General features: G+C 41.1%; 1 protein-coding gene across 1 annotated transcript in view; it reads right to left on the bottom strand.

Annotated features, from left to right (window-relative positions):
* Window positions 1-23,550, bottom strand: part of LOC111156789 (transient receptor potential cation channel subfamily A member 1) — a 105,271-nt gene that overhangs the window by 21,154 nt on the left and 60,567 nt on the right. Inside the window, exons 25-28 of the mRNA XM_022517853.1 lie at window positions 21,716-21,826; window positions 19,476-19,573; window positions 18,637-18,843; window positions 1,298-1,534 (exon numbers count right to left, since the gene is read on the bottom strand). Of these exons, the coding sequence (XP_022373561.1) occupies window positions 1,298-1,534; window positions 18,637-18,843; window positions 19,476-19,573; window positions 21,716-21,826 (653 nt within the window). The remainder of the gene's footprint in view (window positions 1-1,297; window positions 1,535-18,636; window positions 18,844-19,475; window positions 19,574-21,715; window positions 21,827-23,550) is intronic.

Below are 23,550 nucleotides of genomic sequence, written 5' to 3'. Positions count from 1 at the left end.
CCTGCTGAGCAGAAAACCTGACATGGGACTGACACAGGGCTGTGACCTCCAGGGCGGGGCTCGATCCAGGACCCTGAGATCATGACCTGAGTCAAAGGCAGATGCTTAACCCACTGAGCCACCCGGGTATCCCCAGATCAGGCAAAATCTTGATGGGGGAAGGCTTGTGTCTAAATTCTGGGAGAGGGTTTGGGGGGGCATTTACTTGACTTCATCAAACCTCCATAATCCAAATGTTTCTGCCCACGAAGGAGGCTATCTTTAGGTGCCCTGTCTACACTATTTGGCCACTTGATTGGCACAGGTGGCCTAGAAAGTAATCCTTCCTCCTCAGTCTACTAATGGAGAGAAGGAAACAATACTACCCTCAAGTCAGATGCCTTGGCCCCCTGCCCAGTTACCCTCACAGGGGCCAGTAGTTGGAAATACTCACTGGATCCTGGTTAGTAGCAAGGAGGAGCCCTCACAAGAGACATGAACTTCCTCCAATGCTTGGCAGGTCAGCAGCTAACAGCAGGGGCTCTGGGGGAAGGACCAGTTTGTGACATTTACTGATTTCAGTGGTCTCAGTTCTCCCACCTCAGCTCATCCCATTCATGGCCGTGTTTAACAACTGGCTGACAACATCCCTGAATATTGAACAGTTGCCTCTGGGGAGCCAGTACCAGTGGGGTTCAACACACAGGTGTCAGTGATCCCCAGTGTAAGCGTGTGAGCATATAACTACTTATTTCCTCCATGCCTTTTCCTCTGAACTTCACGCTCCAGGAGAGAAGAAATGACATCTGTCTTATTCGCCATGGGAACTCCCATGCCTAGCACAGTCTTGACACTTAGCAGATGTCCCACAAGTACTTATTGGCTATTACTTACTGGCAGACGATCTGAGGTTATATGGAGTTTCCACATGGGTCCAGTCTCTTCAATTGTGCAGTTTTCTTAAGCTCAGTCAAATTTGAGGGCTTTTTGTTTTGTTTTATTTTGTTTGTATTCTTTTTCTTTGAGCAGCAGACCAGCATGGCTCCACCATTTCAAAGAGCAAGTGTATATTTATGTAAGCCCCAGAGGAACTGGAGCTGGAAGGAAGGAGAGCTGGGCTGCTTCAAGTGCTCCTGCCTCCCGCCACCTGCCCCACCGCCCCAGAGAGCAACCCCAAGCCTGCCACCCCTCCTGCCAGTGGCCTGTGGACCCTGCAGCCTTACAAGTTAACCTCTGGGAATCAGAAGAGTCAGAAGAGCCAGTACTGGCCGCCCTGCCCCACCAACCCCTGGGGAGCATTCATGCCTGCCCCACCCACCCTGCGGTAGGAGGTGAGGCCGGCATCTGGCTTGGAAAGGACTGCTGTGTGGGCGTCATGCAGGGACCAGGAGGTGGTGACAGTGGAGGCGCTGTGGCCAGTGGGGCACTGGCCAAGGTTCCCTGCACGGTGTTGCGGGTCAGCTGCATGGCCACTGGTTGTCCCAGACTACACAGCTTCACAGAGCCGTGGCTGCCATCCTCCTTTAAATGTAGGATTGGTGACACTCCTTTCCTCCTGAAGGCAGGGGGATTGCGTCAGGGTCTTAAAGGGAGCCTGTCCTTCGTATCCCACCTGTTTGACTGTCCTGCCCCTAACTGATGTTACAGAGCATGCATGGGACTTCTGGCCTGCCTGGCTGGGCTTCAAGGTCATAGAAGCTAGCTGAAAGGAAATGACTGCAGGTGGGACATCACCCCAACCTGGTACCTCAGCTTGGAGAGAACCTACTTCTTCCATTCACAGCCTTTGGCCTGGGAGCTTCAAAAGTAATGAAAAAACTATGCAGGCCAAGATACCTTGGTTCTATTTTTAACTTCATCACTGATGGGCTGTGTGACCTCAGGCAAGCTACGAAACTTCTCTGAACCTTAGTTATTTCATTTGAAAACTTGGACCACATGATTGTTAAGGTCCCTTTTAGCTCTGATGGTCCAAGATGTAAAAATTCTACATAACTTCTTCCTTTAAGAATGAAGTATGCTTACTGTCTCTAAAGAGTCTATATATGTTTAAAAAAAAACAAAAAAAACCAAAAAAAACTATGAGGCGCCTTGGTGGCTCAGTCAGTTAAGCGTCTGCCTTGGGCTCAGGTCATGATATCAGGGTCCTGGGATGGAGCTCCGCCTCACGCTCAGTGGGGAGTCCATTTTTCCCTCTCTCTACCCCTCCCTACCCCACTCGTGCTCGCTCACTGTCTGTCTGAAATAAATAAAACTTAAAAAAAAAAATTTACATTAAGGCACATAAATGTGAAAGATCACCACACTGAAACAAAGAATAGAGAAACTGAATGTAACACAGAACATTGAGACAAAACTATAGCTACCTTTAGGGAAGGCAAAAACTAATGCATTTAATATTTCACTTGGATTATAGCAAAACTGAACCAAGGCAGAAGTGATCAGGTGATTTTTATTGTGTTGTTGTTCTATGTCAAGCCCCAAGATAGTCTAAATATGCCCATGATGTCATTATTAATGACAACCAATTCCTATTTCCTAATAAATACTATCATTCACTGCCATCTAGTGTTAACTAGATAAATGAAATTTTTTCATGTTGTCTCCCTAAATTCTTTTCCCAGCCAGCCCTCTGTTCAGAGTAAAGTAGAGCTTGCAGACCATCTCTTCCGAACATCTAGTCTTGTGCTGTGCTGTCTGTGTCCTGAAAAACTGTGTTTCCTGTCTCCCCAGGTGTACCCTGGGACTCGGTCTCCGCTTACTCTGTTTCTCCTCCCCAGACCTCCGTCACTGGTACCAGCCCTCCTTGCGTGGACTTTTCCTTCAGATTTCATAACCTCATAGGACTAGATGCATTCGTTGCTGGGAGAGAAAGTTTGTAACAGAAAGAGAAAGTCTGCAACTCATCAGTGAATCAGGGAGATAATCAAGAAAAGGATTTCTCCACTTTTCTAAGTGAGCTTCAACATTCACTTGAATAAAACTCCAAGAGAAGCCTCTGAACTTTATATTAAACACTTGAGTTCCAAAGACTCTGAAATAGTTTCTAAAAACCAACTAAGTTATTCAGGTAAACATTAAGTTCTGTAGTAATTACATCCGTGGGCATGTATGGACATGGCCTTTGTTTCAAATGGCTCTAATTCACACAAGTGTCTTCAGTTTGTCTCACACGTCTCCAATTGCTGATATAAAATTCCTGTCCTATTTTTGTGAACTTGTTAAAAAACAAAATACTAAACTTAAACTATTTAGAATGGGAATAAAAAGAATATAACTTATTCATATATTCAAATTTAAATCATCTAAATTTTTGAAACACTATCTTTAAGAATTAGAACTCTATCAAGATTCATTTTAAGCCATTTGCACAATCCTTTACAGCAGTGAAGCCAAAATATAAAAAATTAAAAATCACAATTTATGAGAGAGAAAAATTATTGCTGTTCTTCCTAGATATTCAGAAGTAAGCTTATCTGAAGGTTGAATTCGCCTCTGCTCTCAGGATATAGGGATATGGGAACAAGTTCAGTGTTTATGGCAGAGTCCTTTCACTATGCCAACAGGTGTGTCAGAGAGGAAAATCTCTGTTCTGTTCACTCAGTTCGTTCACTCCATGAAAATAGGAAACATTTCTACTTTTCTCATTGCTGTAACCCCCATACCCAGCACAGACCTAGGACAGAGTAGAAACTCATAAATATTTGCTCGGTGGACAAATATATGAATGAAATTTTTCTCACCACTCATATTTTCAGAGGGCTTTGAGATGTATTTCATCTTTTTCTCCAAACTACCCTTTGACATTAGTAGGTCTGTTTTATCCCTATTGAGTAGTTGAGGAAACTGAAACCCAGAGATGTGCCTAATTAGTGATTTATTTTCATTCATCGTATTATGTCCATTAGTCCAGCATTTCTCAAAATGTGTTCCATAGATTGTGAATTCTGGAAGATGATAATAGTTATCATGGGACAGGGGGATCCATGGAAGAGTAAGTTGCTACAAAAATACTAAAGTTAAAAAAAAATTGGTTTATTCAATACAGTTCTAGCAGAGACTTTATTAAGTCAGTGGACATTGAGAACCTGGAGTGAGGATGGTTCAACACATTATTGGATGTATCCGGCAGTATTTGTGGGAAAGAATCACTAAAGCAGTGCTTTTCAGACTGTCGCATGCACGTGAATCACCAGGTAGTCTTGTTAAAATGCAGGTTCTGATTGTGTGGGTTTAAGATAGGGTCTGAGAGTCTGTGTTTCTAATGAGCTCCCAGGAGATGCTCCTGCTGCTGGCCCACAGGCCACACTTGGAGGAGGAAGGTGCTAGAACATATGAAGAGTCAAGAAAAAATATTTGGTATTGCAGAGAAAGAGCTAATAACACCACTAAAGCATACCCTACTCACCATAGCAACCAACTGTTTAAACAAGAATGCCATTGAGCAGGGATGAGGGAAGAGGGGATAAACCCATATGCAGAGCAATTCTGGAGGAAGCAGAAGCAAGACTAAATTTAGGTAGCTTAAGTGGGCAGGTTTCGTTCAGCTAATGTCTGGGGGGTGAATTAATTGGGGGAAGGGGCATAAGGATGGTTAAATAGCCCCTTAAAGCGCATATGGACTAATATAGGTTCATTTTGTCATTAAAACCCAGGTAAGGAGGGAAGAAAGTCAGACCCAGTATGGGTTCATTATCATTTTCTTTATCTATAAACTCAAGTTCTGTGGGTTGTGAATTTTTTAAAACTAATTCATTATTCAAAATGGAGTATTAATGGCAGAAATTGGAGGGGAGAAAATGGACTGAGATGCAAAGTGAGGAGGTAATACTACAAAATGAGTCAGATGGCTAAGGGGTTCAGAGACCCTCTTATCTCCAAAGACCCACCTTTCCGCTGAGGCCCTGGTCTTGTCTGGGAACCTGGTTTTGGCACCTGTGTTACTCTAGCAACTGCTAGTCTCTGCTGGCGGCCTTGGCCGGCAGCCTCTTCTCTCCTGGTCCCTTGACAACTGTGTTTTAATAACCTTTGTGGGTCACACAGTTCATAAATGTAGAGCTAGGGATTAGTCTAATGGAGGTGTGATAAGGTTCTCTCATAATATTTCTACGAGTGATTCATTTCTACCAGTTACGGCTTGACATATTTGGTAACTTATTTGAAACAAAAAAGGCTAATAACTCATGACTTCCTGATGGATCAAAACCTTTATCAGTGTAAAGCACTATTTTTGCTTAATTTCATAATTCCTCCCTTCAGCTCTTTGTGTTAAATTCATTTGATCCCTAATGTTGTTTACATTTTAAGATTTCTCTTTATCTTTCTGTAATGCCAGTTACATCATTCTCCAGTAATTACATTTCTGGGCTCAAATGGAGACTATTTGCTTTTTGCTGATGTTTGTATTTATTTGTCAGAGTTGATGGGTGTTATTTTATTTGGGTAGTCTTTTTTATGTTTTAGGATTTTTGTGTGTTTTGATTTTTCTGTCTTTTAAAGAAAGCTTTTCGGATACTGCTTCTTTCATTTTCTTCTACCTTTAGTGCATTCGTAGATGTTTATTCTGTTTAAAGTATGTTTGTAGTTCCTTAATTTTTAAAAGAAATTGTCAAACCTCTCTTTCTTAAGTTGCAAGGATCAGGTATGAAGCAGTACCTTTACTTGATTTGAATAGAACTCCTTGCTAAGAAAAATGATTAAGCACATTTACCATCCCTCGTTCACCACCCATAATTGTGAAATGCAGTATGATTTTTTTTATAGTTGTCAGAACCGTCATTGATCAATACTGAAGGCATAATCTACAGTTACATGGCATTGGCGGTCTTTGAAATGTATACAGTGGAAATTTACAAATGGGTTAGCCACTTCCCCACAAACATCTGTGCCCTGTGCCATAGGCATCCATGCTCTGGTGTGTCTGATCTCCTGGAACATTTGTTGATTAGTGAGAATTCCTAGGTATTTCTGTTCCAAAGTTTGGACTCAGGCAAGGTCAGTTAAAACTAAGCTTCAAATTATCATAAAACAATGATCCAGTGCCCAAGAGGACCTTAGGAAACATTCTTTTTTTCATGTTTTAGCCCTGTGTTTTATTGCTCTTCTCTTATCTAGTGAATTGGAGCACATGTCAAATGGTGTCCCTCATTATGGTGAAAAATGAAACAAAAGGTGCTTTCCCCCCATTATCTTATATCCTGAAATAGCCAAAATATATACACATGGCACCAGAAGAACAGAGAGTTTGCCTTTTTCTAACTTGTTTTACAAGTGCAGTGCAGACAGGCTAAATCCATCTGGGATTGCTGTGGGTCACAAATGTCATTAGCCGCGCAGAGTTGAAGCCCCTGTCTGGAGCGGACTCTAGAATATTCACATGGCAAGGTTGTTTGTGCTGCCTTACATCTTCTCCTTTGAAGGTTATGAAGCCACTTAACGATGGAGTGGTTATGTTTTATCAGTGATGCATTCTTTTGTATAATTCAAAAGCATCTGATCCTTCTTACCTTAATACAAATTCTTAAGTCCTACACACAATACTCCGTGTATTAATACAATAGCCCAGATGTATAGTCCTAATTTTCTATTTACCCCTGTGATTTGTGTCATTTGAAATATATTGTGGAAATCAAAGTTTACGTTTTAAAAGTTATCTTCAGTGGTAACTCTCAATATATTCACTTGTAAATCGTTTTTAGGATGTCATTTTTCAGAACATGAAGATAGATGTGTATATCCTTGGGAACCTAAAGTTTCAGCTAATTACAGTTTTCTGAGATTTTATATGTGTGTGTGTGTGTGTGTGTGTGTGTGTGTGTGTTTGTGTGTAATAGTTTTCTATGATAATGATTTCTTAGAACATTTCTTTAAAAGCAAACATTAACAATAAATGGAAACATTTAAAATACTTTTGCAACTGCCACTCTTTTTTTTTTTTTTAAAGATTTTATTTATTTATTTGACAGAGAGAGATCACAAGTAGGCAGAGAGGCAGGCAGAGAGAGAGGGAGAAGCAGACTCCCCTTTGAGCAGAGAGCCCAATGCGGGGCTTGACCCCAGGACCCTGAGACCATGACCTGAGCCAAAGGCAGAGGCTTTAACCCACTGAGCCACCCAGGCACCCCTGCAATTGCCATTCTAAATAGTTTAATCAAAACACTCATCCTGACTTTTTCTTTTTCATCCTTTCCAAGCAGGTGAGGACCTAAATCTTAAGAAACATTTTACCCAACCAGCAAAATTGTGCCCGGATTAAAAGACGTACCCCACGTTTCTGCTCCAGTACCTTCTCAAGGTAAACAACCTTAAAAACTAAAAATAGAACAGAATGACTACTTTAAGCAGCTCAGCACTTTTTTGGCTCTATTTTATTATGTTTTCAAAGTGGGTTATGGTAATTGCATACCAATCTTGGGGAAAACTAAAAGCAGCAGTTTGCTGAATCTCCACGTGCAAAGAACATCAGTAAAGCTAACATGGTATTGTGTTTTGTTTTGTTTTTAAGATTTTATTTTTCTTAAGTAATCCCTACACCCAGGGTGGGGGCTTGAACTCACAACCCCAAGATCAAGAGGCCCACGTTCTACCAACTGAGCCGGCCAGGCGCTCTCAACATGGTATTATCTTAATAACAAGGAAATCGCTGTATTTTGTTGATTCTTATTATAAATTCTAGGACTTAAAATGGCAGTATCAAGGGGCACCTGGGTGGCTCAGTGGGTTAAGCCTCTGCCTTCAGCTCGTGTCATGATCTCAGGGTCCTGGGATCGAGTCCCGCATCGGGCTCTCTGCTCAGCGGAGAACCTGCTTCCTCCTCTATCTCTCTCTCTGCCTGCCTCTCTGCCCTCTTGTGATCTCTCTCTCTGTGAAATAAATAAATAAAATCTTTTTAAAAAAATGGCAGTATCAAACACCTCATTTTGAGGTATTCCATAGCATTTAGCTTTTTCTCTCACTGGCTTTTTTTCATAGCTAAAACACACACACACACACACACACACACACACACACACACACACCCCTACTTTAAAAACTTAACATTTTGAAAAATTTGATCTGCCACACAGGTGGCACACTTCACATTATGAAATTAATATAATCCACATTTCAAAGGTTATATCAATTCTGTGGACTGTCATTCACCAATTTATAGAAACTTGGAAAATCCCCGATCTTCGGGCTGGTCGTTGGCTGGCCGTGTCTCTGTGACCAGCTTGGGTGGAATCCATTTCAAGTCAGGCAGTGGCCGCTTGGCTCTCAGAGAGTGGTAGGTCTGTGGAGATTCAGATGAGGAAAAGCCGCTTGCTTGTCTTGCAAGTGGAGAGGGAATGGCGGAGCTGACCACTAGATGGCAGTGCTCCGACGGCCCCAAAGCTGCAGGGCTTTGCTTGACTGAGAAGGACAGGTGGGCTTCACCCAGGCCATTTAAATTTGAGTGAACGCATTTTTTAGCAAGTTTGAAATGGGGGAAAGGTTTCAAAGTGACACTGAATGGTGGTAATTGCATACATTTTTATAGGGAGTCCAATATTGCAGTTCTCTGGTACTTTTCTGGTTCCTGTAGAACACCCTGGAGTTGAAAGGCAAAACTGAGTCACCATGGTGTTGGGGAGATGGCTCTCAGTCCCCTTTTGAAGACTACAGTGTGGCTTACTGGTTCCATTCCTTCACGGGACCTATCCCGTGTCTCCAGGGCTGGGGACACCTCCCAGCATCACTGTAAACTTGGGAGGTGTATCTGGTTGTGAAAGATTTTGTGTCTGCCTGAGGTATCTGGAAAGTAGAGATGTCTGTCCTCTCCATCCCCAGATCCTTTGGCTTCTTCAGAATCAGTGCTCTTTACAGTATGTGGTTCTCAATCAACCTGTAGTGTTTTGGCCTTTATTGAGTCACTTTGGAGACAGGAAAACAATTACCTTTGTTAAGCCACTTGATATCCAGCTCCCCCTCACCAACCATCCACCATGCACACATCCCTCTCTTTGTGGAAGTCCTTAAGCGGGGAATTAAACCAAGGGTCCTGCTTTGCCTGAAACCATACCTGCAGCAGCTGTTGATGAGAAATTCATGTTGGTTTTTTTAAAAAAGATTTTATTTATTTAGTTATTTATTTGGCAGAGAGAGATCACAAGCAGGCAAAAAGCCAGGCAGAGAGAGAGGGAGAAGCAGGCTCCCCTACTGAGCAGGGAGTCTGATGCGGGGCTCGATCCCAGGACCCTGGGACCATGACCTGAGCTGAAAGCAGAAGCTTAACCCTCTGAGCCACCCAGGTGCCCCTGAGAAATTCACGTTTTGAGAGCAACTGTCTCTGCGGCCAGCTATGGAAGAGTTGGTTGTTACTCTAACAGGTTCCAAAGCTTCGGTATTGCTTCAAAATTAGACTCTTGGAAGCCGGTTTGGAAGGTGCAAGTGAACCTGTCTTTCAGGTTTTGCTGGTACTGCTGAGACCCTTTCTGTCCATGCACCATAATAACCCTCCTTCTCCCCCCTTTCCTTCTTTTTTCTCCATCAATTTTTAAAAACAACCAAACGGTTGAGGTTACCCCTGATAACTTTCTCGTCTGAGACTGGTCCTCCTTTTTTTTAATTTGGTTCTAGACAGGGACTAGATCTCCTTTAAGCTGCTAAATACTTCTGATTCACAAGGAAGTATCGTTTTCTACACCTGCTTATTCTGTGTACGGCTTCTTGGCGGCCTCAGTAACGCGGGCTTCAACAGCTGAAGCCTCTGTGAATCAGCACCGCCATCCACCTCTGCCCTTGCAGGTGCCCAGTACATTTTAGCAGAAGAATGGGCAAAACCATATGTAATTGTCACTGTAGAGGTTCCTGAGATCAAAACCCTCCTGCACAAAACTGAGGTCTCTGTCAATGAGATCTTCCATTTGGGCTCAGTATCAATCACACCTCAAGGGGGCGCTAGTTTTACTGTTGACATTACTGGAATGGCAGCTGGGTTGTCTTAAGTCTGAGAAGCTGTAGAAATTTCCGAATGCCTTTCGAGGGTTTGGGGGTGGTTTCTAGTAGGAAATTGCAAGGGGTGGCCTGCAGCTTCCTGTCTTGTCTCCCACTGAAACTGCTCTTCCTTGAAAGCATGTTAGTGGCAAAGATGTTGGTGCTGGAGACGCTACAGTAGAAGGCTCAGTTGTAACAGTGGACTTTAACCCAGCATGAAGCTACACAGTGAACAGAACTGTTACCATCCCTAGAATCAGAGACAGGTCCTCTGTCATTGGGCTTTGACTGCTTTCTTGACACCATTTCCATAATGCTGTCAGGAGATGTTCTAGCTCCTGGTTCCTGCAATTTTCCAGCAACTGTACTTGGGATTGTGCAGCCAAGCAGGTGTCGTGGCCGGCGCGACAAATTAGCCAGGAACATGAGGGTAAGAGGATGGTGAAAAGAACTTAAGAGACAAAGAGATGGGGGCAGGAGGAGCACTGAGGAGGATGTCCAACAGTGCTAAGTTTATTCAAAGCACTAAGGCCATATATATAGTGATAATAGGAGAAGCAATACACCTGTGTCTAGTTAAACAACCACGAGTTCCTCCTGACGCCAAATGGCTGATGCCAGTACAAATACAGCAAACCTGAAAGTAATTTATGGGCTGTACTAGGGCAGCAAGGACCAGCCATGAACTTATGACCCCAACTGAATTGTTCTCATTTGTTTAGCAAGTGTGTGGGAAGTCACGTAGGCGAGCGCACAACACATAGCACAGACCCTTTCTCAGTGCTACTCAACTTTTCCCGTCCTAAACCTTTTGTTAGGTTATTCGGACTTTTAAGGAGGCACAAGTCAGGGCCTGGTTTGGTCCTCGTCTCAGGCCTTATTGGGGCCTCCCACAAGCAGGTGCTGCTCTGGAAGTTTCTGTGGCGGTCTTGGCACCTGGGATCCCTGGATTACAGGGTTACTGGCCCCTCTGTCAGACCCTAGGTCTACAGATGCTGCACACACTAAGGAATGTCTAAAGTTAAACATTTCTTAGATGTACTTGATAGGTTTGTAAAAAATCACTCTCTACTGATTATTTCTTTTGGAAGGATTCAGGCCATTTCCAGACTGCCTTTTAAAATCGCATTGCCCTTAAAAAACAGCCTTTAAAATTACTCTGTGTCTAAACACATTTGGCAGACAGAGAACCTGGACAGTTCCTATATGCGTTCACATTCATATCTAATCTTCAAATGATATGTTTTATTTTCACCACCTTCTTATAAATCACCATTATTTGAAGCAGATATTAGACCCACAAAAGGGCTGTCTAGGTGCCTTGTGCCCCTCTATGTTAGTCATAGTAAAACAAACAAACAAACAAAAAAAACACCCGAATATGCCCATTTGAATTTTTACAACTTACAAAATGTCACTCATAATCTGGGAAGATAGTGAGGTCTTACATATCAAGCACATGGATGAAATTAGATTTGGAAGATTTGGGGATCAAACTGGGGGGAAAGTCTGTACAAGGATATGACAGCTGAATTTGTAACATTGTCCTTGTACAGGTCTTATATTTTTCAGCTTGGATGAAAAGGAAAAAAAATGCTTTAAATAAATAGTTGTTCTTCCAGAGCTTTACAAATGATTCACTCTTCTGTAGTGGCTAGTATTTTTTGAGTGCTAATACTTAGAATAGTGCCAGTTCACTACTCCAGGCATTTTACTTGCATGAACTCACTGACTCGTCAGCACAACTCTGTGAGGTATGTACTCTTATTAGCCCCCCTAACTGAGAGGTTAAGTATGTTGTTCAAAGTCACACAGCTAGAAAGTTACTTGACTTGGAGAGACTCAGGCAGCCTGACTTTAGAGGTTGCACACCCAATTTCACTCAGTCTGCCATGCCCCACGTCTCCTAACCTTCAAATCCCCGTACCTGTGAATGTGACATTGCCAATATCCACTCAGTGACCTTTCAGGTATAGTGTCCCCAGGGGGAAAAAAAAATTACCTTTTTCCTGATTTTTATTCAAGAGATTGGAAGGCTTCAATGTAAGGTCACAGCATACACAAGTAGACCTCTGATGTCACATCTCAGCACTGTGACTTTGGACAAGCTACTCTGCCTAAAAGTGTCATGATTTCTTTCATAAAGCAAGGATGATGAATAATAGGACCGACCTCATGTGGTTGTTTTGAGAATCAAGTGAGTTAACAGTGCTTGGAGCAGTACCTGAAACATAGTAAATATTTCATAAGCCACCTTCTTGTTACTGTCTTTTATTTATTTTTTTAAGATTTTATTTATTTGACAGAGAGAGACACAGAGAGAAAGGGAACACAAGCAGGGGGGTGGGAGAGGGAGAAGTAGGCGTCTTGCTGACCAGGGAGCCTGATGCGGGGCTTGATCCCAGGACTCTGGGATCATGACCTGAGGCAAAGGCAGAGGCTTAACGACTGAGCCACCGAGGTGACCCTTGTTACTGTCTTTTTTTTTTTTTTTAAAGATTTTATTTATTTGACAGAGAGAGAGAGATCACAAGTAGGCAGAGAGGCAGGCAGAGAGAGGAGGAAGCAGGCTCAGTGCTGAGCAGAGAGCCCGATGCGGGGCTCGATCCCAGGACCCGAGATCATGACCTGAGCCGAAGGCAGAGGCTTAACCCACTGAGCCACCCAGGCGCCCCATTTTTAAATTTCTTTTCAGCGTAACAGTATTCATTGTTTTTGCACCACACCAGTGCTCCATGCAATCCGTGCCCTCTCTAATACCCACCACCTGGTTCCCCCAACCTCCCACCCCCCCGCCCCTTCAAAACCCTCTGATTGTTTTTCAGAGTCCACAGTCTCTCATGGTTCACCTCCCCTTCCAATTTCCCTCAACTCCCTTCTCCTCTTCATCTCCCCTTGTCCTCCATGCTATTTGTTATGCTCCACAAATAAGTGAAACCATATGATAATTGACTCTCTCTGCTTGACTTATTTCACTCAGCATAATCTCTTCCAGTACTGTCCATGTTGCTACAAAAGTTGGGTATTCATCCTTTCTGATGGAGGCATAATACTCCATAGTCTTATTACTGTCTTTTAATGTGCTTATATCAAAATGTTGAAAATGGTTTAGAAATACACAGTGGCGATGGCTTATCCTGACCAGCAGAGAGTTGGTGCTCTGTTGATGTTTGGTGATTTGAATCTGGGGCAAAAACAAAAATAAGAAAAAGTGCTGTAATACATATTTTAATTAGTTTTCTCTAAATGTGAGGTTTTTTGGTGGTACACACTCCAAGATTTGTTTGGCTGATATGACCCAGAAGTACCTGGGAGCACCAGCTTGTATCTGAGGAAATTCCCTGTGTAATCATTAGGATATAATCCCCTTTACCTCAGCTAAGTCAGTTCTCCCAAAGACACTGCAATAGCATTTATTGAGGTAGGCACTTTGCATGCATGATATTTTCCAATCCTACCAACACCATAGCAATTTATACTCAGATTACCATTTTAGAAATGTGGGAACATACCTAGAGTCATTCAGTCAATAGGAATTAGGGTCAGTATTAAGGTTCAGTTGTGTTATTGCAAAGTACAGACGTCATCCACACAAACCATAGTCAAAAACCATACTCAACAACCACAGAAGACAGAAAGAGTAGAAAAGACAGAAAAGTGGCATTCGAATGTCTCTTCCACCAGTTAGAGGTGTGTTATTCAACTTTTGTAGGGCAAATGGTCAACAGAATTTGGGACACTAAACTTCTTTTCTGAGGCAGATTGAACTGGTTTTCACGCAGTATCTTTTAGGCCTATGATATTTGTTGTTTTCACTGATTTTTATTATTTACTTTATATGTGTGTATTCATTGACATCTGTTATGTGCAAGAGCCTGGGCCAGGAGCTACAAAGGATGAAAAAAGGAAACATAAAGAAATAAGGTGTAAGTCTTTGGATCACTTGGGACTGATAATGATAATCTCAAAGATGAACTTGAGATGGACTGACTCTCTTTCCCACTAGATGGACCCTAGTGGAACGAGAGTCATTGGTCAACCAAACAGGCACAGGTGGCAGAGGAGAAATGCAGTGTCACCAGTTCTGAGGATGCAGGGAGCATCATCAGTTGGGCCATTAGGGAAGACTTCAAGATGTCGGTTCCACTTATACTGAGCTTGAGAAGAGCTGGAGGAAGGACATCTGGGGTGGAAGAGAGCCTAGTAAGAGGCAGGAAGTGGGAGGCCATGGTGTGTTTGGATGAAATAGTGTTCTGGTTTGGATGAACTGCAGATAAGACTAAATTGGACTCAAGAGTCAAGTTCCGAAGATAAGGTTGCTTATGAAAGAAAAGCAAAATCTTTAAAGCCTTACAGCATGGGTGTGAAGGCCAAGAGCTCTACTTCAGAAAGATTAAGCAATGCAGTAGTACATCTGTTTCAAGTCTAGGACCCTGAGAGAATGATACCATTGATAGGAAACCTGGAGGAACTGGTATGCACTCCCCTATTCGTATTCATGGGTATTCAGTTGGAAGAACTATGGAAATGCAGAGCTAGAATTTGTGGGGAGGGGCAGGAGAGATTGTATCAAGTAGTCGGTTACAAATCTAAGCAAAGTTGCGATATGGCAAGATGGCCAGCAAAGAGATGAGTATGCAAGAGAAAAGGGTAAATGACAGACCTCAGGGGTGTAAATATTAGCTAGTAGGCCATAGAGAGAAGTCGACGGGATGTAGAGAAGGAGCAGTAAGAAAAATAGTGGAAAAAAAACAGAATTCAGTGTTTGGGGGTAAAAGGAAGGGAGAATTTCAGAAATCTAAGTGATTTATTCAACTGTCATCTCCTCGAGAGCAGGTTGGATAGCCTATTTCCAAACCCCCTCATAACAGGTGTAGTACAATATGGCACATATTCTTACATTCTTGGTGTTCAATTAATACTAAATGAATGGTGTCAATGCTCCGCAAAGTTTGAGGAGTGGGAAGACTGTGAGAAGACCATTTGTTTTCATGATTAGGGATCCTATATTATGAATTTTAGCCATTATGTTTTAAGGAAAATAAAGGACAAAGATCTTGTCTGAATCAAAGACTAAGGAACATACAATATTGTCTCTAGGGTATGTATTCTGTTGGACCATAAATGAAAACATGTCTGGTTTCCTCATATTATATATTGTCACTTAGCACTCTGCCTGATTGTGTAAGTGTGTGGCTGAGAATGCGTATGACAGCAGGAGATGGAGGCCACCAAGATGTCCATCTGTGGAAAAGAGAGGAGTCCATGCAATGGGGTCGACAAAATTACAGTAACATCTGTCAGAACCCTTGTGCTAGATGGACAGAGGGTTCCATAGTTCTATCTCATCAATACATTAAATGGAAAGAAGTAAGGAGAACAAGAACCTTGGCATCGTAGCACCTATGTAAATAAAAACACACATGAACCAACACTGGTCAGTGTAATACAAGGGTACACATATAGCCAAAGACATTCAATAGAGCGGGCATGTCCTGGGAAAGTGAGGGAATAAACGTGAGAATTACGGTGAAGAGGAAAATAAAAACAAGGACCTTAAAAAGATCAACAATGATGTATGTGACCGATGCATACGTTGTGGTGGACATCAAAAGAAAAAAAGGGCATATGTGATGGAAGCATTTTTTTCATCATAAGTGTACTCTTTATTCCCCACCCTGTATTTCATCCATCCTCCCACCCACCTCCCCACTGGTTTGTTCTCTATAGTTAAGAGTCTGCTTCTTGGTTTGTCTTTTTCCTTTACTCATTTGTTTCTTAAATTCCACACATGAGTGATCATATATTTGTCTTTCTGTGGCTTATTTTGCTTAGCATTATACTTAACACTATCCGTGTTATTGCAAATGGCAAGATTTCTTTCTTTTTTATGGCTGAATAATAGTCCATTGCAGGTATGTATATGTGTGTGTGTGTGTGTGTGTGTGTGTGTACACATTTTCTTTATCCATTCTATTGATGGACACCTGGGCTTCCTCTACAGTTTGGCTATTATAAATAATGCTGCAATAAACATACGGTGCATATATCTTTTTGAATGAGTGTTTTCGTATTCTTTGGGTAAATACCCAGTTGTGAAATTACTGGATCATATGGTATTTCTATTTTTAATCTTCGGAGGAATCTCCATACTGCTTTTCACAGTGTTTGCGCTGATTTACATTCCCACCAGTAGTGCTAAGGGTTCTGTTTTCTCCAAATCCTTGCCAACACTTACTGTTTATTTTGTTTTTGATTTTAGTCATTCTGACAGGTGTAAGGTATAATATCTCATTGCGGTTTTGATTTGCATTTCCCTGATGATTTGTGACGTTGAGCACCTTTGCATGTGTCTGTTGACCATTTGTATGTCTGAGAAATATCTGTTCCTATCTTCAGACTATTTTTAAACTGGATTATTTCCTTTTTGGGTGTTGAGTTGTATCAGTTCTTTATATATTTTGGACACTAACAATTTATTGGATATGTCATTTGCAAATATCTTCTCCCATACTGTAGGTTGCCTTTTAGTTTTGTTTCCTTCATTGTGCAGAAACCTCATTATTTTGATGAAGTTCCAACAGTTTATTTTTGCTGTATTTTGCTTGCCTCAGGAGATAGAGCTCAGAAAATGTTGCTATGCCCGATGTCAGAGAAATTACTGCCTGTGCTCTCATCTAGGATTTTTATGGCTTCAGGTCTCACATTTAAATTTTTAATCCATTTTGAGTTTCTTTTTGTGTATGATGGAAGAAAGGGGTCCAGTTTTCCCAATACCAGTTTTCCCAATATATTCATTTCTCCTGTGTTGAAGATTGACTAGATGGTTGTGGGTTTGTTTCCGGGTTTTCCATTCTAGCCCACTGATCTATTTTTGTGACCATAACATACTGCTGTAATTACTACTGCTTTGAAATATAACTTGAAATCTGGAATTATGATACTTCATTTTGTTTTTCAAGATTGCTTTGACTGAGGTCTTTTGCGATTCCTTACAAATTTTAGAATTGTATGTTCTAGTTCTATGAAAAATGCTCTTGGTATTTTGATAGGGATTGCATTAAATCTGTAAATTGCTTTGGATAGTATGGACATTTTAACAATATTTGTTCTTCCAACCCATGAGCATTGAGATGTCTTTTTTTTTGTTTTTTGTTTTTTTTTTTTTGCATCATCTTGAATTTCTTTCATCAATGTTTTATAGTCCTCAGAGTATAGGTCTTTCACCTCTTTCGTTAAATTTATTCCTAGAAAATTTGCTTTAGGTGCAATTGTAAATGAGATTGTTTTCATAATTTCATTTTCTGTTGCTTCATTATTAATGTATAGGAATGCAACAGATTTCTGTACACTGATTTTGTACCATGCGACTTCACTGAATTCATTTATCAGTTCTAGTAATTTTTTTGTGGGTTCTTAGGGTTTTCTATATAGAGCATCATATAATCTGCAAATAAAGTTATATTTCTTCCATACCAATTTGAATGCCTTTTATTTCTCTATGTAGTCTAATTGCTGTGGCTAGAACTTCCAGTACTACATTGAATACAAGTGGTAAGAGTGGATATCTTTGTGTTCTTCCTGATCCTCGGGGGGAAAGCTCTCAGTTTTTTACCATGGACTCTGATGTTGTCTGTGGATTTTTCATATAAGGCCTTTATTATGCTGAGGTATGTTCCCTCTAGAGCTACGTTGCAAAGGGTTTTTATTATGAATGGATGTTGTACTTGGTGAAATGCTTTCTTGGCACCTACTGAAATGATCATACGGCTTTTATTCTTTCTCTTACTGATGTGACTTATCATGCTGATGGTTTGACAAATATTGGACCACCCTTGCATCCTGGCAATGGATTCCACTTGACTGCGGTGTATGATTTTTTAAAATGTATTATTAGATTCAGTTTGCTAATATTTTGCTGAGGACCTAGGTCATTAGAAATACTGGCTTGTAGTTCTCTTTTTTTGTAGTGTCTTTCTCTAGTTCCATGTGTGATGGAAGCATTTTTACAAATCTCAAAAAACTAAGTGTAGTAAAAAGCTCACACAATAATCAGTGGGGTGACTATATAGATTTTACATTTATTATGATTATTAGCAAACCAAAAATATAGAAACAGCACATACTATCTATATCTATAGTAAAATTCATGCATATAATGTCTATTAATTTGGATCTCAACTCAAAGTGACATCAGGTGTGTTAGGAGCAGCAAGAAGGGTGTAGTAGTTTATTATAGTTGGAACAGAGTACACAGTGTTCCACCCACAGGTTCTTACAACACACACAAAAAAAGCATACCCAATGGTATAACCTAATATAATATTTTATTGTCTAATACATTACATATTACATAATTATCAAGCAGGAATCCAGTATTGACATTTGTATTCTAGCTTAAGAGTTACATTTACTAGTCCTTATCATTAAAGTGTGTGTTCTAACAAGTCAGTTTTCTACCCAAATAATGAGAAGTGAAGTACAACTTGAACTCATTAGCAAGGATATTCTCTATACATACTAACTGGCATAAAATATGAATAGAGAGAAGGTTTATTTTACAAAGAATACAGGAACCATTCTTTCATATGTAGTGAAATCAGAGTCCTAGTTCTGCTTTTTTCCTCGCTTTTGCTAACCTGGAAATTGGACCCAACAGGGTCATGCAAACTTCCCCTGACAGGAGGCCCCACTGCAGCCTACAGCAAAGGGCTGTGGTTCTTTGTCTTTACAGCTCTCAACACAGAATTCCACTTGCTATTCCTTTGTTCTAACCGTTCTTTTTTAAACCTGTCTTGAAAAGAACTATGGTTATCTTCATCCTCTGTCTCAGAGATGATTTCCATCTTCTGAATGATGAGTTTGATAAGCTCATGCTGTTTTTCCAGAAGAGAAGTGAGATCCTTCAGCCTAAAAGGATATACATGTCTCATGAATTTACGGTCAATGATCCTTTCAGTCCTTGAGTGTAGAGAAGCCTAGGTTACGAGAGGTGTTCTATATCCAATGGGCTGTGTCAGGTCATAGCTTTGTGGTAGTCCTAACCCTTCTAAGCAATACACAGTTTTTAAGGTTAGGTATTCTTCTTAAGGTTGTGCTGTTAGTTCTTGGCCAGTTTATTTTTGTTCCCATTTTAAAGATTAAAATGCTGTTGCACAGAAAGAATAAGCAGCTTACCCAAGGTCATAGTTAGTAAGCAGTTGAATAGGGCTTTAAACTCAGGTGAATAAACGCTAATGCCCTAATGCTTAGCCACTGTACACTATATTGCTTCTCTAGGAATCCTCAAAAATCTTTCAAAACTTTGATGTATGAAAATGGGAATGCAGTTTAAGAGACTGACTGGAAAACTGTTGAACTGCAGCAAATAAATTGTTGGGTCTCAAAAATTTCTCATGATTCTCAAAATACTATGACATCAGTCAACTAAAGTATGACTTAATATATGAGATAAACACAAATATACAACATAACCTTATACTATACATCATTATTTAAAAGTTTTAAGTTTCTCAAATACAGATATAAAGAAAAACACATACCGATACTTCTGCTTCAATATTTCTATTTCTAGAGATGTGTCAACATTTGGAATTTCCTGTCTTGTTTCTTTGGTGTGAAAAAGAAAATGAAATATACACTGTGGGATAAACGATGAATAGTTACTCAGGTTGAACTCAATTCAGGAACTATTTCTTTTCTTTTTTTTTCATTTTTTTTTAATTTATTTTCAGCATAACAGTATTCATTGTTTTTGTGCCACACCCAGTGCTCCATGCAATCCGTGCCCTCTCTAATACCCACCACCTGGTTCCCCCAACCTCCCATCCCCAACCTCTTCAAACCCTTCAGATTGTTTTTCAGAGTCCATAGTCACTCATTGTTCACCTCCCCTTCCAATTTCCCCCAACTCCCTTCTCCTAACTCCCCATGTCCTCCATGCTATTTGTTATGCTCCACAAATAAGTGAAACCATATGATAATTGACTCTCTCTGCTTGATAATAATAATAATAAAATAATTATTAAATATTATAATAAAATAATAATAAAAATAAGTCAAGCAGAGAGAGTCAATTATCACATGGGTTCACTTATTTGTGGAGCATAAGAAATAACATGGAGGACATGGGGAGATGGGGGGGAGAAGGGAGTTGGGGGAAATTGGAAGGGGAGACAAACCATGAGAGACTATGGAATCTGAAAAACAATCTGAGAGTTTTGGAGGGGCAGGGGTGGGAGGCTGGATGAGCCTGGTGGTGGGTATTATGGAGGACACATATTGCATGGAGCACTGGGTGTGGTGCATAAACAATTCTGGTACACTGAAAAGAAATTTAAAAAATAAAATAAAAAAGAAACAGGCATATAAAAAGCTATAAAACAGATCATGCATATTATAATAAAGTATAAGCTGTATAGATAAGATAGAAGGAGAAAATTAGAGTGGAAGACTGCTTATGAAAAAGTATAACCAAATCATCTTATATTTTCTTATGAAAAATGCTCATCATAAGTGGTGGTATTCCATACAAGATTAATTGTTCTCTAAAACCACACCATTATCCAACACAACTGAATTTCCCATAAGGATGTTTCTGAAATGCTATTTTAATATATGTTTTTAAAATTTAGTGTCTTTTAAACCATTGATAGACTGGAATGGGTCAAGGGCAGAAATGAAATGACCAGAAATGAGGCCATTCTAGGAGTCCCGGCAAGACAAGAGGACAGTGCACACAGGTCATCCGGGAAGCCTAATAAACCAAACATGGGAGTCACTGGGTGTGAGGGGTCAGCAGGAGGGAAAAGAAACATCAAGGATGACATCTTGCACAAGCAAGTGAATGGTGTTGACATGAATTGAAAGAAACTTTGGAGAGAAAAGAGACTTTTTCATTCTTTCCCTGCAGGGGGAATAAACACGGGAGAAGTGAAAATTGTGAGTTTCTTTTGCATGAGTTTGTTCTGAATATGCAGAATTGAGGTACCTTGAGACATACCAGTAAAGAGTCACGGGAGACAGCTGGACATAGGAGCCTGGAACTCAAAAAGAGTTTTAGGCTAGGGAATCGATTGCCGAGAGCCTTCTGTGCTTTAGGAGTAGTCACAACCATGGATATGAATGCAATTAAACAGGGAAATAGTGTAGATAGAATAAAGCCTAGGCCAATACTCAAATTGACTTTATCATTTCATGACCACACAATGGAAAAATAATAAGCAAAGAACTGAGAAAAAAATATTCATAGAGGAGGAACCCCAGGGATGGCCAGGATTAGCATCTAGTACTTCTGATTCTTAATACAGTCCTTTCCCATTATAATGCAGTGGCTTGCTTAGTCTTGGACACTTAGTATATTGTCTATAATGTACACTCCCCGTGCACGTGCGTGTGTGTGTATATATCTGAGCATAGGTACCTATGTGCTCTATATTTGCACATAGACCTATTCTTTGCACGTATTATATAAGTGGTATGTGACTAGGAAAAACGAAGTGTACACTGTAGGAAAGATACAGGGCACAGCCAATCACCCACCCAAGCATCTGCCCTCACAGGGATGTGGTACACATTTAACACAGATGTTGTGAATGAGCCAGCAGGACAAATGCCTCCCTCCCACTGCCCTTCACTTTCTCACTGTGGGTTAATCAGGCACTTAATTTTTTTTTTAAATCACAATTACTTCTTTTCCTAAGGGTACCCTTAAGGATAACACCATGAATGAATGTCAAACAGTATCATTTTACTTATGCCGACATTTTTCACATGTACTCACCAATAACCCTGAACATCTGGGTCTGTTGGGATACACAATGATGGATTTCTGGTCTACTCTGCGTAGGAACCAGAGGGGCAGCTTCTTCTCTAAGCTGGTATGAAGTTCCACCTAAAGTGCAGTTTGGATTGATTGAGAGGAATCATTAATAAGCATCTGGAATTTTTACACCACAGGAAAGCAACCATTAGTTTTCTGACTGACTCGGGTGCCCTGCTTAACGCACAAGCAGCCAGGCTGGCCAGGTTCACCCCCTCTCCACTCATCCACTGACAAGATGGGGGCCGCAGTCTGTAGCTGAGGCAAACTGCTTAAAGAAGGAATTCAATGGAAGTGAGCAGATGTTCACTCTTCAGGGACGGTGACGGACACCACCCACAGAAGAAGACAACTTGGCCCGTCCTCTGGGGCGTTGTCCAAGATGCACACCTGTGACAGGGGAGGAACTCGTGCTTAGACGGAGGACCGCGACCGGAGCCAGAGGAAGGAATACAGCTGGTGCATCGAAGACTAGTACTCTGCTGACTTTTCACGCTGTGCTATCGGGTGCAAAATGGTTTATCCGTGACCCATCTTGAGTCTAATTTCTATTTTCAGAGATACAATCATTTGTGTCATTTAATGGGTTTACCTTGAGTTGACATTTTACTTTTTGTTTGCCAAATTTATCTTCTACTCATTTTTTGTAGTCCTTTGTGTCTGTTTAGATATGTTTATTGTAATTACCATGTAGGTGAGAGTTTGCTCTCTAAGCTAAGACCACTGGCTTTTTTATATATGGGCATTTCAGGCTCACATCCACACATGGTGAGATGCTAAGAACTTCCCTGGCCACCTGTTTAAAACACTGGCCCCTCTCCCACATAACACACTCTATCTTGCTTCCCATTTTTATAGCACTTACCACCACTTAACATGCTCTATATTGGTTCTAGTTTCAAGAACAGCTATGTTTTCTTGTATTTTATTCACAACACCAATTAAAAATTTTCTTTGGGTTTCTATAATAACTAGTTTCCAAGGTTCCTTTTTCCCTTGGGTCTTAAGAGCAATATTCCTTTTCTCTTACAATATACATTTTTTTCAGAGGTCACATGTTATCATTCACTTACTTGATTGAAAAAGATTTATTCGAGTCTAGGGCCTGCCAACAGACAAAGCACGTGATGTGTCTTAACCCTGTGCATTTTCGACATAGGACCTGCCAGATTTCCTTCCTTAAATATGGTCCTAGGGAGGATGGCAAGCAGAGCTTCAAGTCCAACCTTGGTGGATCTGGTGGCACCCACAGAGGATGGCTCCTGTGGGCTCAGGACTGATCTGCACCTCCTCCACCTGGTGGCTTTCCCATGCTGGAGGTAAGTGAGTTCCATGGCTCTCCCTCTGTGATGTGCCTGTCCGTGTGCAGTGTTGACAGCTGCCAGCCTGTACTGGAAACGGGATACTAATGTGGAAAACTACAGAGCTCCAAGCTCCTCACGATACAACTCCTGTCTTTGAGTAACTGTTCCATCTCCCAGCATGCACTGCCCAAGGGGCCTCTCTGTCCCCACTTAGGTCTGAGAGGACTCTGTGAAAGGACCAAATGTCCCTCTGTGAGAGGGCTGCTGCCATCCCCTTACACTCTGGTTCTGATGTGGCTTCACACTCAGGTTGTACCTGACAGAGTTGTACATGGATTAAAGAAATTTGCTTAAAAAAACAACTTATAGGAAATAAGAGAATGGCTTCCTGGTTTTCTAGCCAATGCTCTTTGTGATCCAAAACAAGGCAGATAACCTAGGAGCACTTGCTGTGCCCATTTCCTTTACAAGCCCTTTTGTTGCTGTGTTTCA

Source organism: Enhydra lutris, unplaced genomic scaffold, assembly GCF_002288905.1.
Source record: "Enhydra lutris kenyoni isolate GAN:26980312 unplaced genomic scaffold, ASM228890v2 scaffoldscaffold49, whole genome shotgun sequence".
Classification (NCBI taxonomy): Eukaryota; Metazoa; Chordata; class Mammalia; order Carnivora; family Mustelidae; genus Enhydra; species Enhydra lutris.
This window is presented reverse-complemented; position numbering and strand designations above follow the sequence as displayed.